The 23,295-nt window shown below is 39.5% G+C and overlaps 1 protein-coding gene across 1 annotated transcript in view; it reads left to right on the plus strand.

Annotated features, from left to right (window-relative positions):
* USP13 (ubiquitin specific peptidase 13) overlaps positions 1 to 17,044 on the plus strand; it is a 34,275-nt gene extending 17,231 nt beyond the window's left edge. The window contains exons 7-19 of the mRNA XM_026045285.1: positions 889 to 1,076; positions 2,877 to 2,948; positions 3,205 to 3,298; positions 6,642 to 6,767; positions 7,619 to 7,772; positions 7,912 to 8,086; positions 9,140 to 9,228; positions 9,570 to 9,734; positions 12,869 to 13,012; positions 13,713 to 13,879; positions 14,393 to 14,555; positions 16,112 to 16,196; positions 16,913 to 17,044. Of these exons, the coding sequence (XP_025901070.1) occupies positions 889 to 1,076; positions 2,877 to 2,948; positions 3,205 to 3,298; positions 6,642 to 6,767; positions 7,619 to 7,772; positions 7,912 to 8,086; positions 9,140 to 9,228; positions 9,570 to 9,734; positions 12,869 to 13,012; positions 13,713 to 13,879; positions 14,393 to 14,555; positions 16,112 to 16,196; positions 16,913 to 17,006 (1,716 nt within the window). The 3' untranslated portion in view covers positions 17,007 to 17,044. The remainder of the gene's footprint in view (positions 1 to 888; positions 1,077 to 2,876; positions 2,949 to 3,204; positions 3,299 to 6,641; positions 6,768 to 7,618; positions 7,773 to 7,911; positions 8,087 to 9,139; positions 9,229 to 9,569; positions 9,735 to 12,868; positions 13,013 to 13,712; positions 13,880 to 14,392; positions 14,556 to 16,111; positions 16,197 to 16,912) is intronic.
* The last annotated feature ends 6,251 nt before the right edge of the window (positions 17,045 to 23,295 follow it).

Raw genomic sequence — 23,295 nt, forward strand, 5'->3', positions numbered from 1 at the left:
TGGTTTAGTCTATTTCTTTGTACAAACCAAAAGAAAACTAATGATAAACTGTAAAATAATAGAGAAGTAGTAAGCTGCATTTCAAAGGCATTCATGGTACTAGTAAGTAGTACTTTTGTATATTCATTTTCTTGACAATACCATGAATAAAAAATTTCTTATAGGCAGAGTTGCTTCTGGAAAACCCACTTTACTCAGCAAAACTAAAAACTTTGTTGCCGTGTCAGGTGTGGTGAAATCAGAATTGGGATGCAATCACTTCCTTATAGCAAGGGTCTCACTTCCTGTCTTCAGAGCAGTTTGTAAAATTATTGGTGAAGTGGCAGGGTAGTGGTAGCAGTAAGTGACCTGTGCCAACAGGCTGTGTACGTACAAGCTGAATGCTGGGCTTTGAATAGGATGAGCTTTAGCATCACAAATTTGGCCTTTCCCATGTGAGTGAAGGGAAGAGTTCTTGGATCTGCAGCTTTCACTTGTTTTATTTGCTCGAACCATTTTCTGGAGGAACAGTTACTCCTGGCCATTACAAACATCAGAATACAAATCCTGAAATATTGGAGCGTTTTTAATGCTGAGGTTTGAGCTTGCAGCCCTGAGAGAAACTGGAACTGAGGTCACAACTAGAAGCACTCAAAGCCAGTGCTCTGAAGTGAAGATCTAATTGCACAGACAGGACAATCTAGAAGATAAAACCACTAGTGTCCTGGTTCTGATCTCTTCCTCTACAACAGGGATTTACTTCCATTTTCCCGTTGATTTGGCTCTTCTTTTCTAGAATGTAGGCCACAAAGTTGCAATGATGATAATAGCATCATAATAATTATGGCTGAAGGTGTATGTTCTTTCTTTTCTTTTATTTCTTTAAGAGAACATTCTTGTTGCTTTCAGACAGAGAATGGACTAAGAGATAATGACATCAAACCAAGAGTCTCTGAGTGGGAAGTAATTCAGGAAGCTGGTGTGAAACTCAAGCCCATGTATGGCCCAGGATATACTGGCATGAAGAACCTTGGAAATAGCTGCTACCTCAATGCTGTCATGCAAACCATTTTCAGCATCCCAGAGTTCCAGCGAGCGTAAGTAGTTCCAAGCCAGCTTTGATACCAGCTGCTGCATTTCCCAATCTCTGCTTTTCTAAGCAAAATAGTATTTAGAGACCTGCAAACAGGTCTATCCCAGGCAGTTTAGTGGCTGTTTGGAAGTAGTGATTGTCTAGTTCTGTTTTCAAAAAGATTAGAGCCTGAAGCCCTATCTGTTTTGGAAATCAAAACTTGCTGTGGTTTCAGTGGTGGGAAATCAGTTGCCACCTTGCAAACTTAATTGCCCCATCCCTGTTTTTTATTTATAGATCAGGTCATAGTATCCCATGAGATAGTGTTGTGGTTGGTGGTAGTTTATTTTTCCAGCTGGCTCATGCCTTCCTATAGCTGCAGGAATACCAGTTCTATTCCTACAATGTCACTTATGCAAACACACTATATTAGTGTGAGCATGTTAATATTGCTTCATGCTAATGTAAAATAATGCACTTTTTGTGTACCAGCGTGGTTAAGAAGGGGGTAGTATGCAAGCTAGAGGTTTTTTTGGATGTAATTTCTCTTTCTTTTTTTAAAAAAAGTCTACTTTCATAAGAAGGGTAGTGTGAGCATATTCTTCTGCTGCATAATTAAAAGAGAAAAAGAATAAAAGCATTTTTGCTTGTGTCTGCCCATCATTCATCAGAACACTAGAGAAGAAAATAAAATATACTTATCCATCAAAGCTGAACAATCATCAGTACAATGAGAGAAGCTTTCTCTTTTGTGAAGGACAGTCTATGATTTGCAATAAAACTCAGTGTTTTTTTATTTCACAACGAAGTATTATGTGCTCTTGAAGTGACGCTTTTATGTCTTGGAAAGGCTGTCAGGTTTTCATGTTCCAATTGCCTTCTGGTAAAGAAGTAGAAAACCTGGTTTTGTTTACTTTGTTAGCCGTATGGAGCACGGTCTGTAGACTCACTGTGTGTCAGCTTTTCTGTCTGCGTTTTGGAGAACAACACACACCTTACCATGGTGTGGTCCTTGGAGTGGCCTTGAGCACTTACTCAATACACCAGGGGAGATCTTTAATGAAAGAAGAATCCAATAGAACTTGGATATCTTCTTTCGACCTGGCCCTGCGTACCTAGTCTGCTATGCTGAAATGGAGCAAAGTGTAGATAAAGAGGGCTGATAAAGGCTCTGCTTTTCAGCAAGCTGGCTAAGACAGTATGTAACTGGGGACTATTGAAGATGTAGCCTTCATTTTTCTCAGGAAGTTGCTCAATAGGTGATTTACTTAGTGTTTTGGTCCTGATGTAAATTTGGAATTCAGTTGACACAATTAGTTAGGGTTGGGAAGCAGCTTATTTCTCAGCCCAGTTCTGTGGTTTTGAGCAAAACCTCTTAGTATCTCTGCTCTTCACTGATATGTAATTATTTCATGAAGATGTTTAGAGGCTTGCTTATGGTAAATAATGTGCATTGGAATGGAAGCTGCTAAAAGTAAGTTTGTTATTTAGTAATCTCTTTTGAGAAATGCTTAGAGATCAAAAATTGAGAGAGTAGATCAGATCTTGGAATAGAATTTAAATCCCAGAGGAATAACAGTGCAGTTGCTTTCCCTCTGGATGGAAGCAAATAAGCAAAACTTAAACATCCTCATCTTAGCTTCTTTAGCAGCGTTTTTGCATGGCAGAAGCACTCACTACGGCTAGATAAAGTCATAGCCATGATGTAAAGCTTGACTTGACAGGACCTTGGGAGTTTGAAATATCACTGCAATATCTCCTAGGGAATCTCTGAGTAAATATCACTGTGATATTTGAATGGTTCTGCTTTGTTCTTGCTGTCCAGGTATGTGGGAAACCTTCCAAGAATATTTGACTACTCCCCTCTGGATCCAACACAAGATTTCAACACTCAAATGTAAGTGATAATTTTCAGTGACTTAATCTGTCAAATATAATCTAAATAATATAATGTCAGAACAAAAGAGCATCTCGGCGTGGGCTTGCAAGTGAGATTTAGCACTGGGGTTGTTTGTGAAGCTCTGCCTTTTTTAATTACAGATAATGATTTTTTTTTCTCTTCTTTCCAGGAAGAATATCTTCCCTATCTTGTCTTATTTTCTGATTTTTCACTTTCATTTTGTCTTTTTCTCTTTCCCCTCTCTTTCCTACAGGGCTAAATTGGGACATGGCCTCCTTTCAGGCCAATACTCTAAGCCACCCGTGAAATCTGAGCTTATTGAGCAGGTGATGAAAGAAGAACACAAGGTATTTGAATGAGCTTGTGCAGCCTGGTAACTAGGTAAAAGTGATATCCCGGGAAAAGGGAACAGGTGCCGGGCATCGGAGAACGCGGGTGGATCCAGCATGGGATGCTTAGCAAGGTGGAATGTGCAGGATTCTAGTCAGGAATATATTAGTCAGGGGCTATTTGTGCAGAGCGTTAAAGCAGCCATTGGTTCTGCTATTAAAGTATTCTGCCGCTCCAGTAATAAGTGCAAAAGTTCAGAGAACTCGGAGCTTCAGTTCATCTTCTCTGAGGGACTAAGGAATGTTCTTTTGAGAGACCTGAGTGTTCAGAAGCAAACTTCTAAATTCTAAATTTCCCAAAGAAGCACCTGACAACATTTCACTTGACTGCAGAAGCTTTCTAGATGACATAGGAATTAGAGATGTGAGGGTTTTCATGCCTGTAAAGCCAAATTTAGAGCAGAATTAACATTAGAGGGATACTGGGAAAATAGGTCCCAGTTTGTATCTGTGTCCCTGCCAATCTCTGGTGCTATCCCAGGCTGCAGGTGGACTCAAACCAAAGAATTCAAAGTTGGAATATTTAAAAAGGAGAGCTCAACTAATAACCAAAACCACCATATGTAAAACTTTCCATTGTGGAAAAAGTATCCCTTTCACTAGGTTATATTTTTAGAGACAGTAAAAGTTGGGCATACTTATGTCAAGGAAACATTTTGATAGTTTCCGTGGAAATAGATATTTTATTCTACTTTCATTAGTTATTCATCTGCCTTCATCAGAATACTGGGGAGGTTTTGAACAGAGATCATCTGGTATTCAGATGAAAACCCCGTGTCTCTTGATCAATTGCTTTGTGCTCTAGCTATTCATTGTTCTGCAGAAACTGAGAAATCCTGCTCATGCTTCCTTTAAATAAAATTTAAAACCATCAGTGAATCACTGTCACTAAGGAATGGTGGGATAGTTTTCAACAGACTCCTCATATTCAATTGTGTGCACTGACTGACCTGATTTGTTAAACACACACAGGATATCAGTGAAGAATATTATATTGGAAGACCAGGAAAATGAACCCTTAGAATAAAACTACATCTTAATGTTTGCCCCAGCTGTGACTGCTAGCAATAGGTAATGAAGTACTGAAAACTTTGTAATGGCAGGTAACATAAACCTCTGCTAGGTAGTAGCTGTCTGCTGACATCTCAGAACACTTGTATTGTTCAGAATTTTGGTTCAATGATGTTGTAGTTACATGGGTCAAGTGATGTCTTTATTAAGTAAGTAGTAGCTTGTATTAGGAGCTGAAACAGCTTTTAATGCTTCCATTTTTACTGCATTGAAGATTGTTTTGAAAAATATAAAATGCAGATATTTCCTGCTGCTTTCACTCTGAACTTGCAAAATTAGGAACTGTTTTAGAAAATAGTGCTGAAATACATACAGATTGTATTTTACCATCCAGACAGTTGTACGGACATTTATAATAAATAAAATTGCATAGGATTTTAGGCCTTCAGCTTTTTCAAGTGCTTCTGCTTTGTGTCTGTTAAATTCATTTTATTTTTATTCTTTTACATTTTTTTCCCCTCTCTTATCTGCAAAGAAGTTCCCTAGCTCTTTGGTTCTTTGGATTTCATCCAAAGTTTTGGGGAGCTGTTGCCTGTGGAAGCGTTCATGTGAGATCTGCAGTGGTCCAGCACAGTCTATATTTAGCTAAACTGTTTTGCAACTGTTGATGGGAAAAGTATGCTAGGTATTCTATAAATATTCCTGGTTCTGTGCAGAGCTGAAATCTTCTTTTCAGTACAGGAGTTCAGATTGGGAATGGCAGCAGGTTTTCTGGACTCGCTTCAACATGAAGCAGGCTCAAAGCCTAAAGTCTTTAGCTAGCACTTGGTTTTCTGTTTAGAGCTTGACCATTTCTTCTCTTATTTTCATGCCCTTTGGGTAGAAGGGTTATGAAGGGTATGACACCTACGCATGGCACATTTGTGTTCTTTCTGCTCAAATGGCTGAATAAAAGGTGTAAATCCAAACATGCAGCATTAGGCATAAGGACAAACGTGCCACCCTGCGGTATTCTTGCTTCTGACAAGGAAAGAGGCCAGGTATGTAGTAATTTGAGTTGTTTTTAGTATTTCTCTCCCCAGTCCTAGCTATGATGAAAGGCAGTTGAGGACACAGAAGTGATACATAGCCCAACCTTCAGAAATCATCAGAACATCTTTTCATGTAGGCAGGACTACAACTCTGTGCCTTTATGTGGCCTTTTAAGAACATTTTAGCCTAATGAGATTGCTGGTGTATTGCCAGAAATTGAAAAGGCATTAAGACTAAAAATCTGCTTCTGACTTCCATTGATTGAAGACTGCCTTACCCTGGAAAAAACAAGAATAAAGTTTTGATCTTTCAGTATGTTTGATGTGCCTTCCATTTCTTGCTGCCTTTTCTATTTTTATACCGCACAACTGCAGTGCGGACTGGGATAGGCTTAGTGTTTAAACGCCAGCCCTCCAACGTAAAGGCTACACGTGTGCTTGGACTGTTTTGAAAGTTATCCTTGTGGAGGATGAGGGCAAATATAAATGAAGGGTTCTGACCATCTCAAAAGTGGTATTTAAATGTGGTGTTATCCCGTGTCTTCTTGAGGATGCAATTTAAGAGAAAAAGGAGAACTGAAGCTCTTTAAAGTGGCATAGATAGAAAGTCATAGAAAGTCAAAGCAAAGACTCTATAAAAAACTAGAGAATTTCTGATTTGGGCTAGTGTTTTTTCTGCAAGAATTTTGCAAAGCTAAAGGCAGTATGTTCTGATCCTAAACATAAATGATGCTTGCAAATGGTAAGTTTATGTCTAGTTTTAACTACTCACCTGGGAATACTGCTGTGCACTTTAGTTACACTCTGATTCATTTCATTTTTGGAGATTGCTGGGAAGGTTTTTGTCTTGAGTAAACCTGCTAGCTGATAGGTTCAAGTGCCTTGATGCCCACATGTTTTAAAAGAGGAGTAATGGTCTGAAAGGAATGTCAGATGTTGGCAAGCAGTAGGTCATGTGGCCTTTCTGAAAACTACTGTCCCTTAGCAAGTCTTTAGTCCCCTCTTTTACCTCACAAATCCTGTAGAAAGGCAGAGTGAAAGTTGCAGGAAATAGTTCAAAAAACATAAGGCACCAAAGCCTCATGTTTCAGAACCATTTTCTTTTTTACTGAAGTGGCAATCCAGATGAAACTGAAGCAAATGTTTATCTAGTGCCAGAAATGGGCTTACATATATGTATAGTGGAGTAACTTCAAGTTATTTGCTCTAGAAATTAATAAAAATACTTAAAGTTTTCTCTTTCTTTTATTTATTCTTAGCCTCAACAAAATGGAATATCTCCCCAAATGTTTAAGGCTTTTATAAGTAAAGGTCACCCAGAATTTTCCTCAAATAGACAACAGGATGCACAAGAATTTTTTCTACATCTTATGAATCTAGTAGAGGTGAGACAATTTCAGTAGCACTCGTTTATTACTTGAAGATTTCTGTGTAAAGTATTAGTTCCACTGAGTTCTGGCTCAGTGCTGCATGCAAAAGACCCAGAGGTTTGCATTTTATTTATGCCTTTCTGGAAGAAAAAGCCTACAAAAGCACCTGGTTTTGATTTAAAGCTTTTTTTTTTTCTTCTCTCTCTCGTCCATCCTTCCTCCTTCCTTTTCCCATTTGCCCAAGAATCTAGGATGTTTATTCATGTGATGTGTTCTGGATGAAATTAGTCACATTAGCCTGCATAATATTCTGCATTCCCAAAACACATGCACTGGTTATATGGTTGTCAGAAAACTCTTTTTTCCATTTTTTTGCCTGATAAATAGACACTAGCATGAAAAATAAAGAAGAGTTGATTATTCGTATAACATTTCCATTTGATAATTAACAATTTGTTCTGTTTCAATACAAGTTCAGAGTGCTAGGAACAATCCTAATTGCTAAAAGAATGCTCCATGGTATTTAACTGAGCTCTTCTGAGCTCTCTCTCTCTCTCTAATGTAACCTGCCACTTTCCTACCATCTTCTCCTCACCTTGTTTGTTCAGTTGATCAGATTTGTTAGGTCTATGCCCTGCAAGTTAATACGTACAGAAAGATCCTGCTGCATACATGGGTGCTGAGGCTATCAGTGGGATTCTCTGTGGGTGCACGAGTCTTGCATGAGAAAAAAAGTGCAAGCTGAGCTGTTGGGTCTGGACGCAAGAGTGATGTCTCTGTACTCACCATCAAACGACAAACATGTTTTGGGTTCTGTGCTCATTTTGATGATCATCACTTGAGTGACTGACTCCTGTGCCCTTCAGAGGAATGCAGTTGGTTCCGAAAACCCCAGTGATGTTTTCCGCTTCCTGGTGGAAGAGCGCACCCAGTGCTGCCAGTCCAGGAAGGTCCGCTACACGGAGAGGGTGGACTACATCATGCAGTTGCCAGTTGCCATGGAGGCAGCCACAAATAAAGGTAAAGGAAGACATAGATCCAGTGCCTGCTTCTCTGGTGACTCTCAGCCAGAAAAGCCAGAGAGAAAAACCAGAGAGAAAGAGGCTGTGGTCTCCTGGATGTGTTCATTTAGCTGTTAGTGTCATTATATATTTCTCAGATGAATTAATTGCCTATGAGCTGAAGAGGCGGGAAGCAGAAGCTGCCAGGAGAGCCCCACCAGAGCTTGTCCGTGCCAAGATCCCATTCAGTGCATGTCTGCAGGCCTTTTCAGAACCAAACAACGTGGATGACTTTTGGAGCAGTGCTCTTCAAGCAAAATCTGCGGGAGTTAAGTAAGTGTCTGGCTGCAGTGTTCTCAACTGTCAGACTGCAAGAGGGGATTTGGTCTGGTATCTTGTGGCTTAAATGTCTGCCCATGTTTTAAAATCAGATACCATGTATGAGCTAGTGCTAGAACTGTGTTGTGCTCTGACATACCTAGTCCAGTTCTCTGTGCTTTGGCCCTTGATGTTGTCCTCTGACTGAAAATGCTGAAGGGAATTGTGTGGAAACAGGTCAGGGTGCAGTGAACAGAAGCTGTAATTCTTGTGTGAGCAATTTCTTTAGCTGGATAGAGATTTTGCATTTATGACATGGTATACTGAAAACTTATATTTTTATTATATTCATGTTATACGTTATGCGTGTCTGGATTTCACCCCGTCCACCTCTGCATGCTATAGTGCTTGGTTACATCTATTAAACTCAATTGCTGTAACTCGTATGGAGCTATGGTGCAAGCTGGACATATAAACAAAATAAAAAGGAATATACCTGATGTGTTTATGCTCAAGTAGATAAAAGATATAACCAAGAACATCCTGGTCTTAAAAAACATAAAGAGAGAGGACAGGAGGTAGAGGTCAGTGCAGTTTTCAGGGCCAGTATTTCTTCATGCGTGTAAAAGTCAGTCCCTTACTGGGTTCTATTTCTGAAGTTCAACAGCAAAGTGTGGTTGGAAACTGGGCTCTGCAACTGGTTTGCTGTGCCTAGGTGCTTTGTTATTTTTAGAGCACTTAACGTATCAGTGGCTCTGCTCCCTTAGTGTATAGCTTTACTGCTGACATTGTATTGACAATAGGGACAGAGAGAAGGCAGAGTAAATAGCAGAAAGAATGCGGCAGAATTCTAAAGGTTTTATGTATTAACTGTGAATATATATTGCAAGAATATTTTAATGTTTAAATAAATAAAATTTAAATCTATTGTTGTTCACCTCACTTAAGTTATGTGAAGTTCCTCATCTCATGAGGTTTCTCGTCTCATGTGCATGAGGTATTGAAGTGTATGTTTGTGGTGGTTTTTTTCATCTGTTTTCACTGAGTTTTATTTCTGGTGCTTCCCAGAACGTCTCGTTTTGCTTCATTTCCCGAGTACTTGGTGGTGCAGATAAAGAAGTTCACCTTTGGCCTTGACTGGGTACCCAAAAAGCTTGGTATGTGCCTCTTACGCTTACCTCTTTCACGTCCTGTCCAAGATAACCTATAACACCTGTACATACATCTGTATACACACATTTACAATGAGGACCTGTTTGAGTTGTCATTTTTAATTCTTTACTTTTATTTTAACTTAGGTCATTGTAGATTATGTAGCCTTACCTTCTAGTTAAACTCTGCTTTAGCATTCTGAACTTCTCAAATAGCTGTTTTCAGGAGGAGAATCCTGAGTGTGTTTATAGCTTGTGGGTCAGAACCCTTTCTCTGAAGGCGCAGGTTTGTGCTCTGCAGTCATCTTGTTGCATTCATAAGCTGAGCCTATTTCTCTACGTTATAGATGTTTCTGTAGAGATGCCAGATATACTGGATATCAACCACCTAAGGGCCAGGGGTCTCCAGCCAGGAGAAGAGGAACTTCCAGACGTTGCTCCTCCCATTATCATTCCTGATGATCCCAAAGGTACCGACTTCTGTTCTCCTGGTCTCACTTTATCCCCTCCAAGTCTAGCACATGCTGATTCCCTTCGATCTATACCCTTCAGAGTTGCAGATAAAAAGCAGTTCCACACTTCAGTAGCTGGACGCTCCTGCATCTCCCCACAGCCTTTCTTCTTTCCTGCTTAACAACCCTAGTTCTTCCAGCTTCGTACTGCGGTTCGTGTTTTCAGAGTTGATGGTGGTGGTTGTTTTGGCCTCTCTCCAAGTAGTGCATATCTGTTTGGAAATTGCTGTATCCAAGGATAGAAATTGTATTTTGTGAAATAGATTGTTTCACTTGCTTTGCTGGCTAAAGTTTCCTACATATCTTGCCTTGTGATGCAATGCCATGATGCTGTTCAGTGGGGATCAGCTTGCACTGCATTTTTGTTGTTTTGTTTTTACATACTGAATTACTTCATATATTCTGTTTGCATTATCCTTTCTTAAGGATGAAGTCTTTATGCTCATTATTAATGAACCATATTGATCTCCTGACTTAAATGGCTAGGGAAGAGTCTGAAGATCTCGAGTTTATGAAAATCACCCATGTTTAAAGAGCATTGGCTCACTGTGCATGTCCATGATTCCCTTGCAGTAAGGTCATTGTGCACTTCCCAAAGTCTGGTGCAAAAAACTTCCTCTCGGAACCCTACACAGGATCTCACGACACGTGTCAGAAGTGGTGTGGAGCTTTAACCTACTCATTTCTTAGATGGTGTTAGGAAACTACTATTATCTTAGAGCACTTTTTTTGCTAAAATTTATCATCTAAAACCTGATGGTAAAGTAGTCTAGGTGGTACTGTAGCTAAATCAGCTCCTATTCCTCTCTTATACACAGATTGTTGTCCTTCCTTGTCTGAAGGACTTGCAAAATCTGTCATCTATTAAGGTATGTCCTGTAGGATTTTAGTGTTATAGTTCCAAGCAGATATTGTTATGTTCAGCCATGAAGTTCAGTTGCTTCTCTGGTGAACAGTTCGATTTATAATACCTCAAAATTTAATGCACAGAGGAGTACAGTTTAGTAAAACAGCTGTCCCAGCATAGATTAAAGTTCAAATTATTACACATTTAAAGTTCTAAAATTAGTTTTTAGTATGACTTAGCAGCTGCTATGTGATTCATTTCTCTGGGTGTACATAGGGCTGTACAGCCCATAAAGAAAAAAGCAAAACAAAACAAAACAAAAAAACCCCCTCTCTTTTAGAGACTATGTTGAACAGCTGCCTGAAACTGTTATAAAGCAGAAAAATGAGTTAATAATATACTGTGCTGTTATTTTTCTTGTATACAGTTTCTTTTACTCTAACATGCAGAACAAAGAATATTAGAATTTCTTCCTAGAGCCAGGCTGTTACAATATCCTGTGGATACTAAGTTTGCATGCCTCAGTATTTAGTAGTAGAGAAAGCAAGTCAGTGCCTGAAACTGTGTCAGGCCAAAGGCTATGGGAAAATTCAGCTCTCTGAAGGTTTTAATTCTGTCCCTCATCTGTAACTCCTTACCAATGTCTGTTCTTCCTTTAAACCTCTTGCTCAACAGACTGACATAGTTTTAGTTCAAGTGTGTGAAGGTAGCTGCTCATTTCAATAGATTCTTGCTTAAGTCATTTTGCGTCAGTCATCAGCTCTTACTTGCTCCTGGTTTACTGTAGCAGCATGGCTTTGCTCTGAGCTGAGTTGGGGAAACTTCAAGGCAGAGAAATCCTTGGTCTTATTTAGGGCAAAACATCAGAAATGTAAGATGTTGATGCACTGCCTGTGTGAGATCAAATGTTTCTACAACTTGCATTCTACAATGTGTTCTACAATTTATACAACAAATGCAGATTTTATTCTCATGAATTTTCTCAGTCTTCACATAAATCACTTTCCTTCCTCCCCATCCTCATTTTTTTTCTTTCTCAATTTTCAGATCATATGATGAACCATTTCATGGAGTGTATGTATATCATTTTCCTGAGGCTGTCATTTTAACTGCTCAAACCAGTTGCCCTGTTTTGCCTAGTTAGTGGCTGCTCTGTCTGCATGGAGATGCATGAAGCTTTGCCTGCATGCTTCTAAATGGCACTTGACTGTGTTCTGTGCTTCACTATGGGCATGAGGGCTATGAGCATACATACCTCAGAAACCTCTCTCTGAAAATAGTTACAGAGCATGAGCAATAAATGTATGGGTAATGATTTATGCTAGAGTCCAAATGGAGTCTAAAATGTAATCTGGTCCTTCTCCTGTTGCTGTTAGTACTTTTTTGGCCACATTTTTTGTGATGAGGGATGCATATATCAGTAATGTGAATATTTGCCGTGTTGGCAACTTTTCTTCTTACACAGGATGTTTTCTGCACTACTTTCAGTGGCAATTTATCAATGAGAGAGAGCGAGCATGCTGAGAGGCTCCTCATCATAGCGCTGCCAAGGATCAGTGTGGCTGTCGGGACAAATGGATTTTTCCATTTGTCAGTAGAGTCAGTGGCAGAAATACTGCTCTAAGCTGAAAGTCCCATATAGAAATGCAGTGCTGGGTGATAGAGGGGACGCTGCCCCTCCTGGGCAGGACGGGCTGAGCTGCTGCTCGTGTTCAGAGTAGAGCAGGAGCGATGGGCTCCCATCTGCAAGATGCTGCTGATCAGCAGCGTCGTGCAGTGCTGGCGGCCACAGCTGTTTGGTCCTGGCCCCTTCTGAACTCGGATCTCAGCTGAAGCTGTGAACCCATCACCCACAGGTGAGGTTCAACTGGAGACTGCCAGATTTGGCAGCTGTTGTTGCTCCTACCTGCAAGATCCTGCCTTTGAGAGGTTGGCTCCCACTTCTAGGTAAGATGAGTACCTAACGTCTCTACCCTCTTGAAATCCAGTGGTGAGCTTTGTATAAATAAGCTATTTGTATAAATGAAGTCCCCAAGAGTTCTTCACAGTGTAGGGATCTCAGTAAATTACGGAGACTTATCAGTCTCAGCGTTATCAGTAAATCCATTAAAAAAAAATACTACAGTGCTTTGCACAAGGCTCCTTTCTAATGAGTGTTGATTTGTTGCAGTACTAAAACAAATTCAGTTGGTTTGTGATGTAATGTATGGCACCATGAATGACAATGAGAAATATTATAAAATAGATTGAATTAGACTTTTTTATTTTAGAGCATCCTTTCTTGCAGCTTTAGATATTGATGAGTCTGCAGTTATGCAACTGGCAGAGATGGGTTTTCCTCTGGAAGCGTGTCGGAAAGCTGTATATTACACTGGCAACATGGGTGCTGAGGTGGCTTTCAACTGGATCATTGCCCACATGGAAGAACCAGGTCAGTGGTGAGAAGCTGCAAGCTCTGAGTACAGAGCCCTGAAGCCCAGATGCTTTTCTTTCCTATCAGCTTCCCTTAGCTCAAGCTCAGAGCATTCCTGATGTACTTAGAAGAAGCCCAGCTTGGTGCGTCTACTGATAGACTGGGCTGGTATATATTCTATCCTTCTTGTATCTCATTCATGAAAAACTTGGGCCAGTGATTCCATACTGAGCATGCCTGAACGCTCCATCTTCAGGGAGCTCTGGATTTGGTTGAGGTTGCATTTCGGTGTGTGCTTTTGTGTTGCGTGTAAAAATACAGCAAGAGTATGATCTGGCCTTCACCAACATGTTGTCTCAGTCGTGGACTTAAAGAGTTGGTTTAACACCTATGTGTGTATCAGCTGGATTGTCTGCTTTTCTGGTATTGTGATGGTTTCCACATCAACCTTTGTTACTTTGCTGAGTTTCACTTCTGCCATGTGCTGAGCTGTTCGAACCTGCTCAGTGTGAAACTTTCCACCTAGATATTTTGTAATACTCATATTTGTCTTGTTATTTTAAACTGTCCATACACGTAAGTTTGATTTGGACTAGTGAAATGAACTCCACCTTGATTTCAAGGCTCCTTTTGAGATCTTGTTTGCTTGTGTGCTGGTTGCTGAATTTTCAATTCAGTGGGATGAAAGAATGAAATGATGAATGTGTATTTGTTCCAGACTTTGCAGAACCATTGGCCATATCTGCTTTCGGAGGGGTTGATCCCACTGCAGCGGCTGGTTTAGGAGCTGTTGGACTAGATAACCAACCTCCTGAAGAGATGGTTGCCATCATCGTTTCCATGGGCTTCCAAAGAAATGTAGCAATTCAAGCACTGAAGGCAACAGTGAGTTTCATGAGAACATTTAGGTTCTGCTTCATATGATATGCTTTGCACATTTCCATATAGGAGCCTGTCAAATACATGTACGCAAGTGAAATCCAGATAGCGGATGATGCACATGGAGACATCCTGGCAAAGCAGGATGCCCAGCTTGCTTGGTTAGGTTGGAGGAGAGTGGCTGGTGTGTTTCACATGAACGTCAACTTGTGGAGGGGAAAGTGAGGACAACTTAAATTCTTTTACCATCTGCTGAGAAACTTCCTGGCTGCTGCAGGACTGTGTATGTTGAGGATGTGAACACAGGAGCTGTGGGGAACAGTTGTGGGAGGATTTCATTTCCATCTGTCAAGCTTTTGCAGCGTAATACAGAATATTCTTTGCAATGGAGGTACAGCATATGTCTTATATATTTCAAATGCTGTTGAATGTGGTCCTTCTGCTCAATGACCAGTATATAAGTGGTAGCTTGTTGCTAGAGAAGGTGTTAAAGGCTGCTCTATCACTTGTTTGCCTCAGAATCATAATTTGGAGCGTGCACTGGAATGGATCTTCAGCCACCCTGAGCCAGAGGAAGAAACTGTGCCTGCTTTGGACGTGATGGATATGGAGAATAATGTTAATGCCAACATCCTCGCAGCGACAGGGTCAGAGGAACCCAGGATCAAAGATGGGCCTGGAAGTAAGTTCTCCTGCAGTTTATTGTTGTTTATCATGCTGTTGTATCACACCTGTACCATTCATAGAACTCCCTTTGGTTTTGAAAGTGGCCCATGTATTTTTTTTGACGTGACCCAGGGAATGCTTTGGAAGCTGAGCATGACTCCCTGGGTGTGCTCTGTGGGCTGTGTTAGTGTTAGTTGAGGCCTGAACCCTTGTTGTAGGATAGAAGAAGGACCAAAAACAAAAAAAAACAAAAAACAAAAAAAAAAAAAAAAAAAAAAAAAAAAAAGTGTAGAGTTATTTTGTCTGAACACCCCAAAGATAAAATGCTGCTGTTCCAGACCACTTCAGTGTGTGTGCTCCTGTGATCTTGTGATCTGATGGAGGATTTGCTAATCCCTTGTACCAAATTCCACGTTCGATGTATGGCAGGTATAACTTATATCCTGCATATTCATGTACTTTTGGATTATGTTTTTTTCTCTGGGCTTGTAAGTCATTGCTCTTACTGCTACTACTGCTCAGCAGACCACAAGATGGGGCTTTTGTACAGCAGTCAAAACTACCAAGCAGGCAAAGACCCCAGTGTAGGTCTAAATGCACTACAATACAACAGCATGGTGGTTATGCTACGTTAAAGATAATATATTACTATTTTTTAAAATGTCTTTAGTCACCTATTCTAATAACTGTATTGAGTATATTCTCAAGTTGTCCCTGAACTATCTTGGCCTTAAGGGTCAAAAAAATTATTAACAAGCAATTTGATTTTGTTTCTGTAGTTGCTGTTATTATATAGCAATGCTCATTTCTTTGTTTGTGACATTACAAAGTGCAACCTTAAGTCTCTTGGAGACATGGGAAACATTGATTATCATTAGGTAATAAAGATTTGGAATAATTATTTTTTATGGTACTTAGCCTTTATAGACTGAGACCATTTATTGAGTGCTTGAAATCCCGGTAACCAACACAATACTGTAAATGGCTCCAGAGTACCCTCTCCACCAAAATCCAGGCCTCTGTCCTTATGCAGTACCCTGAAAGAAGGTACCCTTTTACTCTTAGTGGTTATTTTTGTGAATGTTATGGCTGGGAGGGGATAGCAAGTCCTCTTGCTAAAGGAAGAGGTTTCTTTCCTGTCCTCTCTTTGTGGGCTGCTGAAGTTTACACATTTTGGTGTGTTTTACAGGGGACTTGTGATCACATTCATAAACACAGCTAATTTGTGTGCAGAATGAACACCACATCTGGCACTTTGTATGGTGCTCTCTCTGAACTCGGAATAAATCTCTGCTCTTCTCTCTCTTTCAGCAGTGTCTGTGATCACAGCCCAACTGTACGTGCCTAGATCTATATGGGTTTGATTAGGGTTGTGTTAAAGCTTGACAGTGAATCTGAATGCTATATAAAGTACATAAAGCACAGCAGTGTAAACTGTGGAGGTGCAGAGTCTCATTTAGGAATGTTCAGTTCTAAAACTATCTTTAGTTTTAGAAGGAAAGGGTTTCCCTGGCTCCCTGTTGCAGTGTTAACAATGAAAGGCTAATGCTCTTATTTGTATTTGTTAACCAGGGTATGAGCTGTTTGGGTTCATCAGCCACATGGGAACATCCACAATGAGTGGCCACTATGTTTGTCATCTCAAAAAAGAGGGAAGGTGAGTGGATTTTGTAGAGAAACACAAAGATGAGCAAATGCTTTCTAGGTAATATGCATCTATGTAGAACAGGGTGTTCTGCACTGTGGCATAAATACGTGTGTTGTTACCATGTAAACACTTTCCACTGATGGAATGAAGGTTATGAATATTTTAAAGGGAGATTGATTTTGTTACTGCTTGCAGATGTACTGAGTCTGCTTTAATTCTGCCATGGTCTGTGCTCATGTGTATCACTGACTCTCCTTTGCTTGCAGTCCCAAAGCTGTTCCCCTCGCTTTGGGACATCAGTTTTGTACCTGGCTTTGTTTATTTGATCCCCCCCACAACTTTCTATTGCTCCTTGTCAATAGAAACTCATCAAACTGTGGCCTGAGATTAGTACTAGTAACACTGGTAATGTGGATTTTTGCTGGTAAACAGATCTTGGCTGTGATTTTCATACTTTCCCATTACTTGGCATTGAGGATCCTTGATTTTCTTTCATTTAAATCCTAACTACACTGCTCTGTACATCGCTGTATACATCACTCTTCCTTTTTCAATTGCTGATTCCGCAGGCAAACTTGCTTCGGTCATTTCTCTGCCCTTTTGTTCTTGATGTGATACTTAAATTTAGAATTTAAGCTACTTGAAGTTTGAGTCTGAGAAGTCCCTGATAAGCTCTTGATGATATTTATACATGTGGAATTTAATAAATCTTGTTTTTGTTTCAGATGGGTGATCTACAATGACCTTAGAGTCTGTGCCTCAGAACGACCTCCCAAAGACCTGGGCTACATTTATTTTTATCACAGGATACCAAGTTAGACCTCAGATCTCTTATTTGGCCTTATGAAGCCATAGCCTTTTTACCTGCCAAAAAACATTTGCAAATGATAAAATCTGAAACCAACAAAAAGACTAGCCTTTGGACTGCAAAGGAAAACATGGAATATTTATGGTTTATTTAAAAACAGTCAATTGATGCCTTCTTAACTATTAGAGGGAAGATTTCTTTTAGATGTACAGTAGGTTGTTTTAAATTTATATACCTTAAGGGATACCTCAAAGACCATACAGATTACTGGTGTATTCTGCAGCCAGCGTGTGGAGAAAACAGATGTTTCAAAATTGGACAGAAACAAGTCGGTCCAGCCCAACTCTTGCCTATTCAGTCCGTGTGTCCTTTGAGGGCCTTGAAGAAATACTCGTGTCTGTGGGAACTGGGAGCCCCTCGGAGTCCAGACCATCAAGGGAAATCATATCCCATATGATCTCATATGAAGTAAAAGAAAGGGGGTCTGTAGCTGTTCTTCAAAACAGAAGTGGTCTCATTTGAGATATTTTCATTGCAATAAGAAAAGTTGACTATTACTCTTATCTGTTGGGATTCGGTCAAGTGGTGTTTTCTTTTGCATTTTTGATGCCTAAACTTAACAAAATGGAGATGGAAGTGATCTCCTGTCAGTGACATGTATGTCTTCTGCCAAAGAGAAATGTTGGATTTAATTTTTTTTTTTTTTTTTTTTTTTTTTTTTTTTTTTTTGAGGAAGATTTTTTTTTTTTTTTTTTTTTTTTTTTTTTTTTTTTGTAACTTCTGACATATGGCTAAAAGAGGCACTAACTTTAAAAGTAAATGCACACAGCTCAGGGAGAGCAAGACTATTGTGTAAACTTATTTTCTACTGTAGGAGCTAAGGGTGGTGTTTATGTCCCACCATTTATTGTGGGGAAATTTGCATCCAAAATATTGGCAGTCCTGCTCAAATTAACTCCCTGGCAAAATATTTGCAGTATAATTTGGCTTTCCACCAAAGTTTCATCCGTGAGTGGGAGAATATTGCTCAGTAAAATTACTGATTTATTGATTCTCCACCCGCTTTTCCTTTTAAAGGAAAAAAAAATGCCCCGTAATGATATTTCAGCTATGTGGAAACTTGCAAACATACCAATAATATGATCTCTTCAACATGCAGCTTTTATAAGGAGCTTTATATTTTCTTTGGTGAGGATGGAGGAGTTGGGTAGGTAGGAACTGGCCTTTCCTGTCCTATTTTTCCATATTGTTTTTTTTTGGTTGGCATCACAGGGAAGAGTATATCTGAGGGTTTTTAAATTGTAAATAAAAACATTTATTCTGAGGAAAAAGAGTGATAAATGTGAAAAATTTCATGATTCAAAAAAAAAGTTCATAGTGTGTTGGCTGCTGCTTGGAGACAGTTGGAGGAGTTAGCTCACATAATTTTACTGAAACCTCAAAATAAACTTGTAACACGCCAAAAAAAACAAAAGCAAACCCTGCTTATAGAGTATGAGAGAGACAAGGAGAGGTAATTACATTTTCTCTGCAGTGAAAGCCTGCAGGTTTTTAATAGCAAACTCCAGGCAGCTACACACTACAGAAGAGAACTCAAATTCCTGGTTGTGAATAAGGCATTTTATTTTTTCCATCTTTGGGGAGTAGGAACAAAGTAAAAGCTGTTCACAAGTTTTCTCCTTCTTCCAGCTATTTTTTTAGTATTTCTGTATTGAACCAAGAAGTGCGACATTTGAGAAAGTGGGATTAACAAATGATGTGGTGACACTCAGATTTTATGTAGCTTTATTTGTACTTTTTTGTTGTGGCAGTGAAGAAGTTCAAAAGACTTTCTCTTTTTGATGCCCAGTTATATTCCAAGGAACTTTAACACACCTGCCTCCTCCTTGCCTCGTGTACTTAAAGGGCTGTTTAGAAACTATCTGGTGAGCCTTTATTCATAGTCTATAGGTAAGTAAAAAGCAACAGAGTTGTACATGGGTTCATTATTCAACTGGAAATGTGGCTGGTCTCCTGGGATTAAGGATGGAGCTTGGGCTCTTACAAACAGAGTTGGATACAGACTAAAACTGAAATGGCTGTGGGCCTGAGGTTGATTTCAGTTAATGTCAGGCACATTTAGAAAACTGGCAGGTGATAAGCTGAAAAAAAGGTGAACTATAAAGGGGAAGGCTGTTACCTGGCAGTGGTACTTTGGAGGTCTTTGCAGGTCAGCACTCTGGAGAACCACCAGCCTAAGCTACACAAGGGTCAGAAGTCCRGGGAGCAATCTAGAGGAAAGACTTAGAGCCTTTCTTTAAAATGTAGACTTGAAAAATCATCTGTTTGAGGGCATTTTTTTTCCCCCAGTGTTTTGTTTTCCCTTCTTTAACAAATGACCAGTTGAGTCATTTCACTCTTGCAGTGGGATATGGGTGAAGAACATCAGCAGCTCTAGGGAAGCAGGTTGTGCCTCCAGAATACAAAATAAAAGAGCCTGCAGTGAATAGATAGGGTAGTAATAATAATAATAATAATAGAGTCCTGTCTGAGACTGGAATTACTTTCTATGTAAATTGTGTGCCTGACTGGGCCAGGTCTCAGTGTACAACCTGAGCTGTAGCTGATGGGAATCTCCATGTGTCTGGCTACTGCAATGAATGTAAGAAGATYTGGGGTAGACTGTGAGCTGCTTCCCCCAAAAAGATGGGAGAGAAAGATCAGCCTAATCTCCAGTCTGAAAACTATGGTAATCCATGGGTTGATTGYAAATTTTGCTCTTATTTATAAGATTGATTTAAATTTCTGTATGACATGTTTGTATGACATGTTTAAAGAGGTGTGGAAGGAGGGAAAACTCAGCAACATTTCCTCTATTTTTCCATTTCCATTTTTCACCGCACACTTGGATTTCCGATAGAGCCTAATTCTGAGTCRCAATCTGCTCTTCACACTCATGTAGATACAGAATCCTTTTTAATCCTGCTAGCTAAAATAGAATCATAATTTATTGAAAGCTGTGGTTTAAACCAAATCCAGATGTTTTCAAACTCCTATCACTTGTAATTCTACTGTGTTAAGCAGTATTACTTCTGACTTTCATTGGTATAACTTAAAGCAGAATCCATCTAGTTTCTTGAGTTCAGGCAGCCTCCCTGAGTTGTCTTGCACGTTCTGAATCTGGATGCAACTGGAGCTCTCGAGAGTATTTTAGAAGCATCTCCAATTCATTCCTTTTGTTTTCCCTCCTGGCAGCAGCCATCTGTATTTCAATGCATGAAAACAGCAAAGAAAAGACTATGCAAAATGAGTAACTGGATAGAACATTTTATTCTCTTTCCATCCTTCCTTTTCCATTCATGTCTGAGATCAGTTGCTGATTTCCATTCAGTTTTCTGAGGTTTTACTGTTGTATCCTGGAAGTGTCTGTACGGGTTGATTTTGCACCATTCAGAATTGTTTGCTTGAAGCACTGTTAACAATTTGGAGAGTGTTTGAGATGAGTAAGGTTGTGAATGACATTGTTGCAGCTGTTTTAAATTAAAAAAAAATTTCACACATCTTTGGGTTGTGTAGATTTTTGCCTCTTTCTTTTCTATTTGAACATAAGAAGAGCAAAGGGAGAATGCTTTGATGCTGCCTGTTTTTTCTTACTTTAAATTGTTTTTATATTTGGTATTTTAATAAAAGACCTGCACAGGGAGTATAAAGTTTGTGAGATTCTTGGTTTCTTGTGACTCATGGGAACTTTATGGATGCACAAAAAAACCCCAGCAACCCTGGGCGAATATAAAACTGTATGAGAATACTAAGCGAATGGCAGAATTATAAAATAGGATTTAAGTTTTTTGTTGTTTGTGTTTTTTTAGGCCAGTTGTTTTTGAAAAATAGGAGCTGATGATGCTAATGTAGAAGCCTTGTCATTTTTCATGCAGCTTTTTGCTGTTTCCCCTCACTAAACCAGACAATAACCTCTCAGGTGTGCAGCAATGTGCGTAACGGAGGCGTTGGTGTTAGGATGAGTACCATAAAATAGCAAAGAAAAACAGTGTAAACCTGGCAGCATGTGTCGAGTGGGTGAAGATGTTTTCAGACTTATTTGTCACTGTCCAGTGATTTGAGTGGAGCTTTGTGTGTAGCACTTGGCACTAATGCTTCCTTGCCAACTGCTCCATTCCCTTGCCTTAAGGACCATGTACCACGTTCCTGGTAACAGAGCTAAACTAACCGTAACATCTCCAGGCAAAACAGACCCGTGGCAAGAGTGCAGCTACTTGATTCCTGGTGCTTGGTGGGTTTTTCGTTCTTGTTGCCTCTTCTTCAGGAAAAGGCTGTTTCAGTTAGAGCCATGGAGAGCAATTCCTGTTGGCTTTTCTGACAGAGCTTGCTCTCTACAGGCATGGTGTGAGTCTATCTTCTGTTTTTTTCTGGTCAGACCCACATCGGGCCTCAGAGCTCTCGGGTCCTTGCTTGCTTTCTCCACCGTCCTCGTTGGAGCTGTCGCAGCCCCGTGCTGCTCCGTTCCCGCTCTGCCCGTGGTGAYGTGTCTCAATCTTCCACCTTTCCTGTCTCGTGCTGGTGCTCCCGGTGTCCGGAGCACCGGCCCTGAAAACCCCTCAGAAAGATTTGGTGTAATATTACTTTTCTTTCAACTTATTTTCAGTGTGCAGTTACCTCATCTTCAAGTAAAAAAAAAAAAAAAAACTCTCTTAGGCTTTTTCTGTTCCTTCTTTGGTGTGTGTGCAAGATTATTAGAGCTCAGCTGGTATAGATTCCAGCTATAAGCATAATTGATTGGTGTGCTGTTGGAATAAAAATAAATGCTTTTAAAAAGCAAACGTCTTAGAGTAACTTGGTGGATTTATTTAAAAAATCTGCTGATAGGGAAAAAGTTTCTTATGAATTTATTTTTTAAGCACACAAGGAGATCTCTTGAGAAAGAATAGGAAAGAAGACCATGTAAAAAAAATTCCTTTATTTCACTTACAGATCAGATGTAGGTCCCTTCTTTCATTTTAAGTAATTATAGTCAAAGCCATCTTAAAATCCAAAACAAATTTTGAAATATTTGAAGCCACAGACAAGTTTATTTTTAAAACATGTTTAAAAATTGCACAGTTATAAATACGAGTAAATAAATATGGTTTAATATGTGGAAAAGAACCCACATTGGGAATCCAGAGGAAGGCATGCCCGCCATTACAGTACAAAAATACTACATTAACTGTGGTGCTCTGCAAATAGTAATCTCTAAGCTTAATAAATTTAACACATCCAATATGCACATAGTAAATTTCTGAGGAAACGGGTAATTTTAAAGAGCAGTGCAAGGAAACATCAGATTAAAGCATCAATCAACTGCAAGTCTGTGTTAAACATTATATACAGCTGGTAATGCACTGAATATACAGGGGTGAAGTTACCTGTTGTAAGAAACTGCCCTTTTACTCCGTATGTTCTTATGGATCCCCCTGGGTCGGTAGGAACCTTGGAACCGGAGTGTAAACGTTCAGTGCAGGGCTGAACTCCCGACAGGGCCTGGGCAAAAGACTTCTCCAGCCCTAGGATCTCCTCTTTCCCGTAAGTTGGCTTAAAAATAAAGCCAAAGAAAGTGATGCAAGGCTGCAAAGGCTTTCGAACAGTTTACAGCATAGAGAAGAAGCTGCACAGACTGCCTTTCCAAACTAGATATATTCATTTACTCTAGATAGGTTATACTCTGATATATAAAATATATATAAATGTTCTGATTTTTCTGAATTTACAATAGATTACTGATATTAAAAAGGCTATTTAAATGAAAGATTTAGCCAATGTTGGGGTTCTATAAATGTGGGAAGGGAAAAAACAATCAAAGCACATTGAGTCTTGACCATGCAAGCTTGCTCAACAGGATGTTACATTTCCAAGCACCTGCAAAATTACAGCTGATTTTAGGAAGCTTTAGGTTCCTTCTGACTGTCTCTCGCCCATACCTAGCACCTATTGTTTTGTGTRTTGACTCTGAATCTTTCTGTATATCCTTTTGCATTTTCTCTAGGTTTGTTCAAAGCATCAGTGGTCTCTTCATGCGTGACACTCTATTCTTTTGTATTTTTTTATATATTTATATTTATTTTACCAGTCTAGTAATAGAACTATTATACAGGAATCTGATTTCTAGTCTAGATGAGGTCTGAGTAGTAGAGAATACTGTATTGCATACCCACCATCTTTTTCCACAACGTGCAGAGCATTTTGTRTATATTTTTATCTGTGAATATTTGGTATTTTATAAACATTTATTCTATACATTCACTGTACAGACTGCTAAACTGATAA

Source organism: Nothoprocta perdicaria, unplaced genomic scaffold (assembly GCF_003342845.1).
Source record: "Nothoprocta perdicaria isolate Ctin4 unplaced genomic scaffold, notPer1 scaffold_4, whole genome shotgun sequence".
NCBI classification, from domain to species: domain Eukaryota; kingdom Metazoa; phylum Chordata; class Aves; order Tinamiformes; family Tinamidae; genus Nothoprocta; species Nothoprocta perdicaria.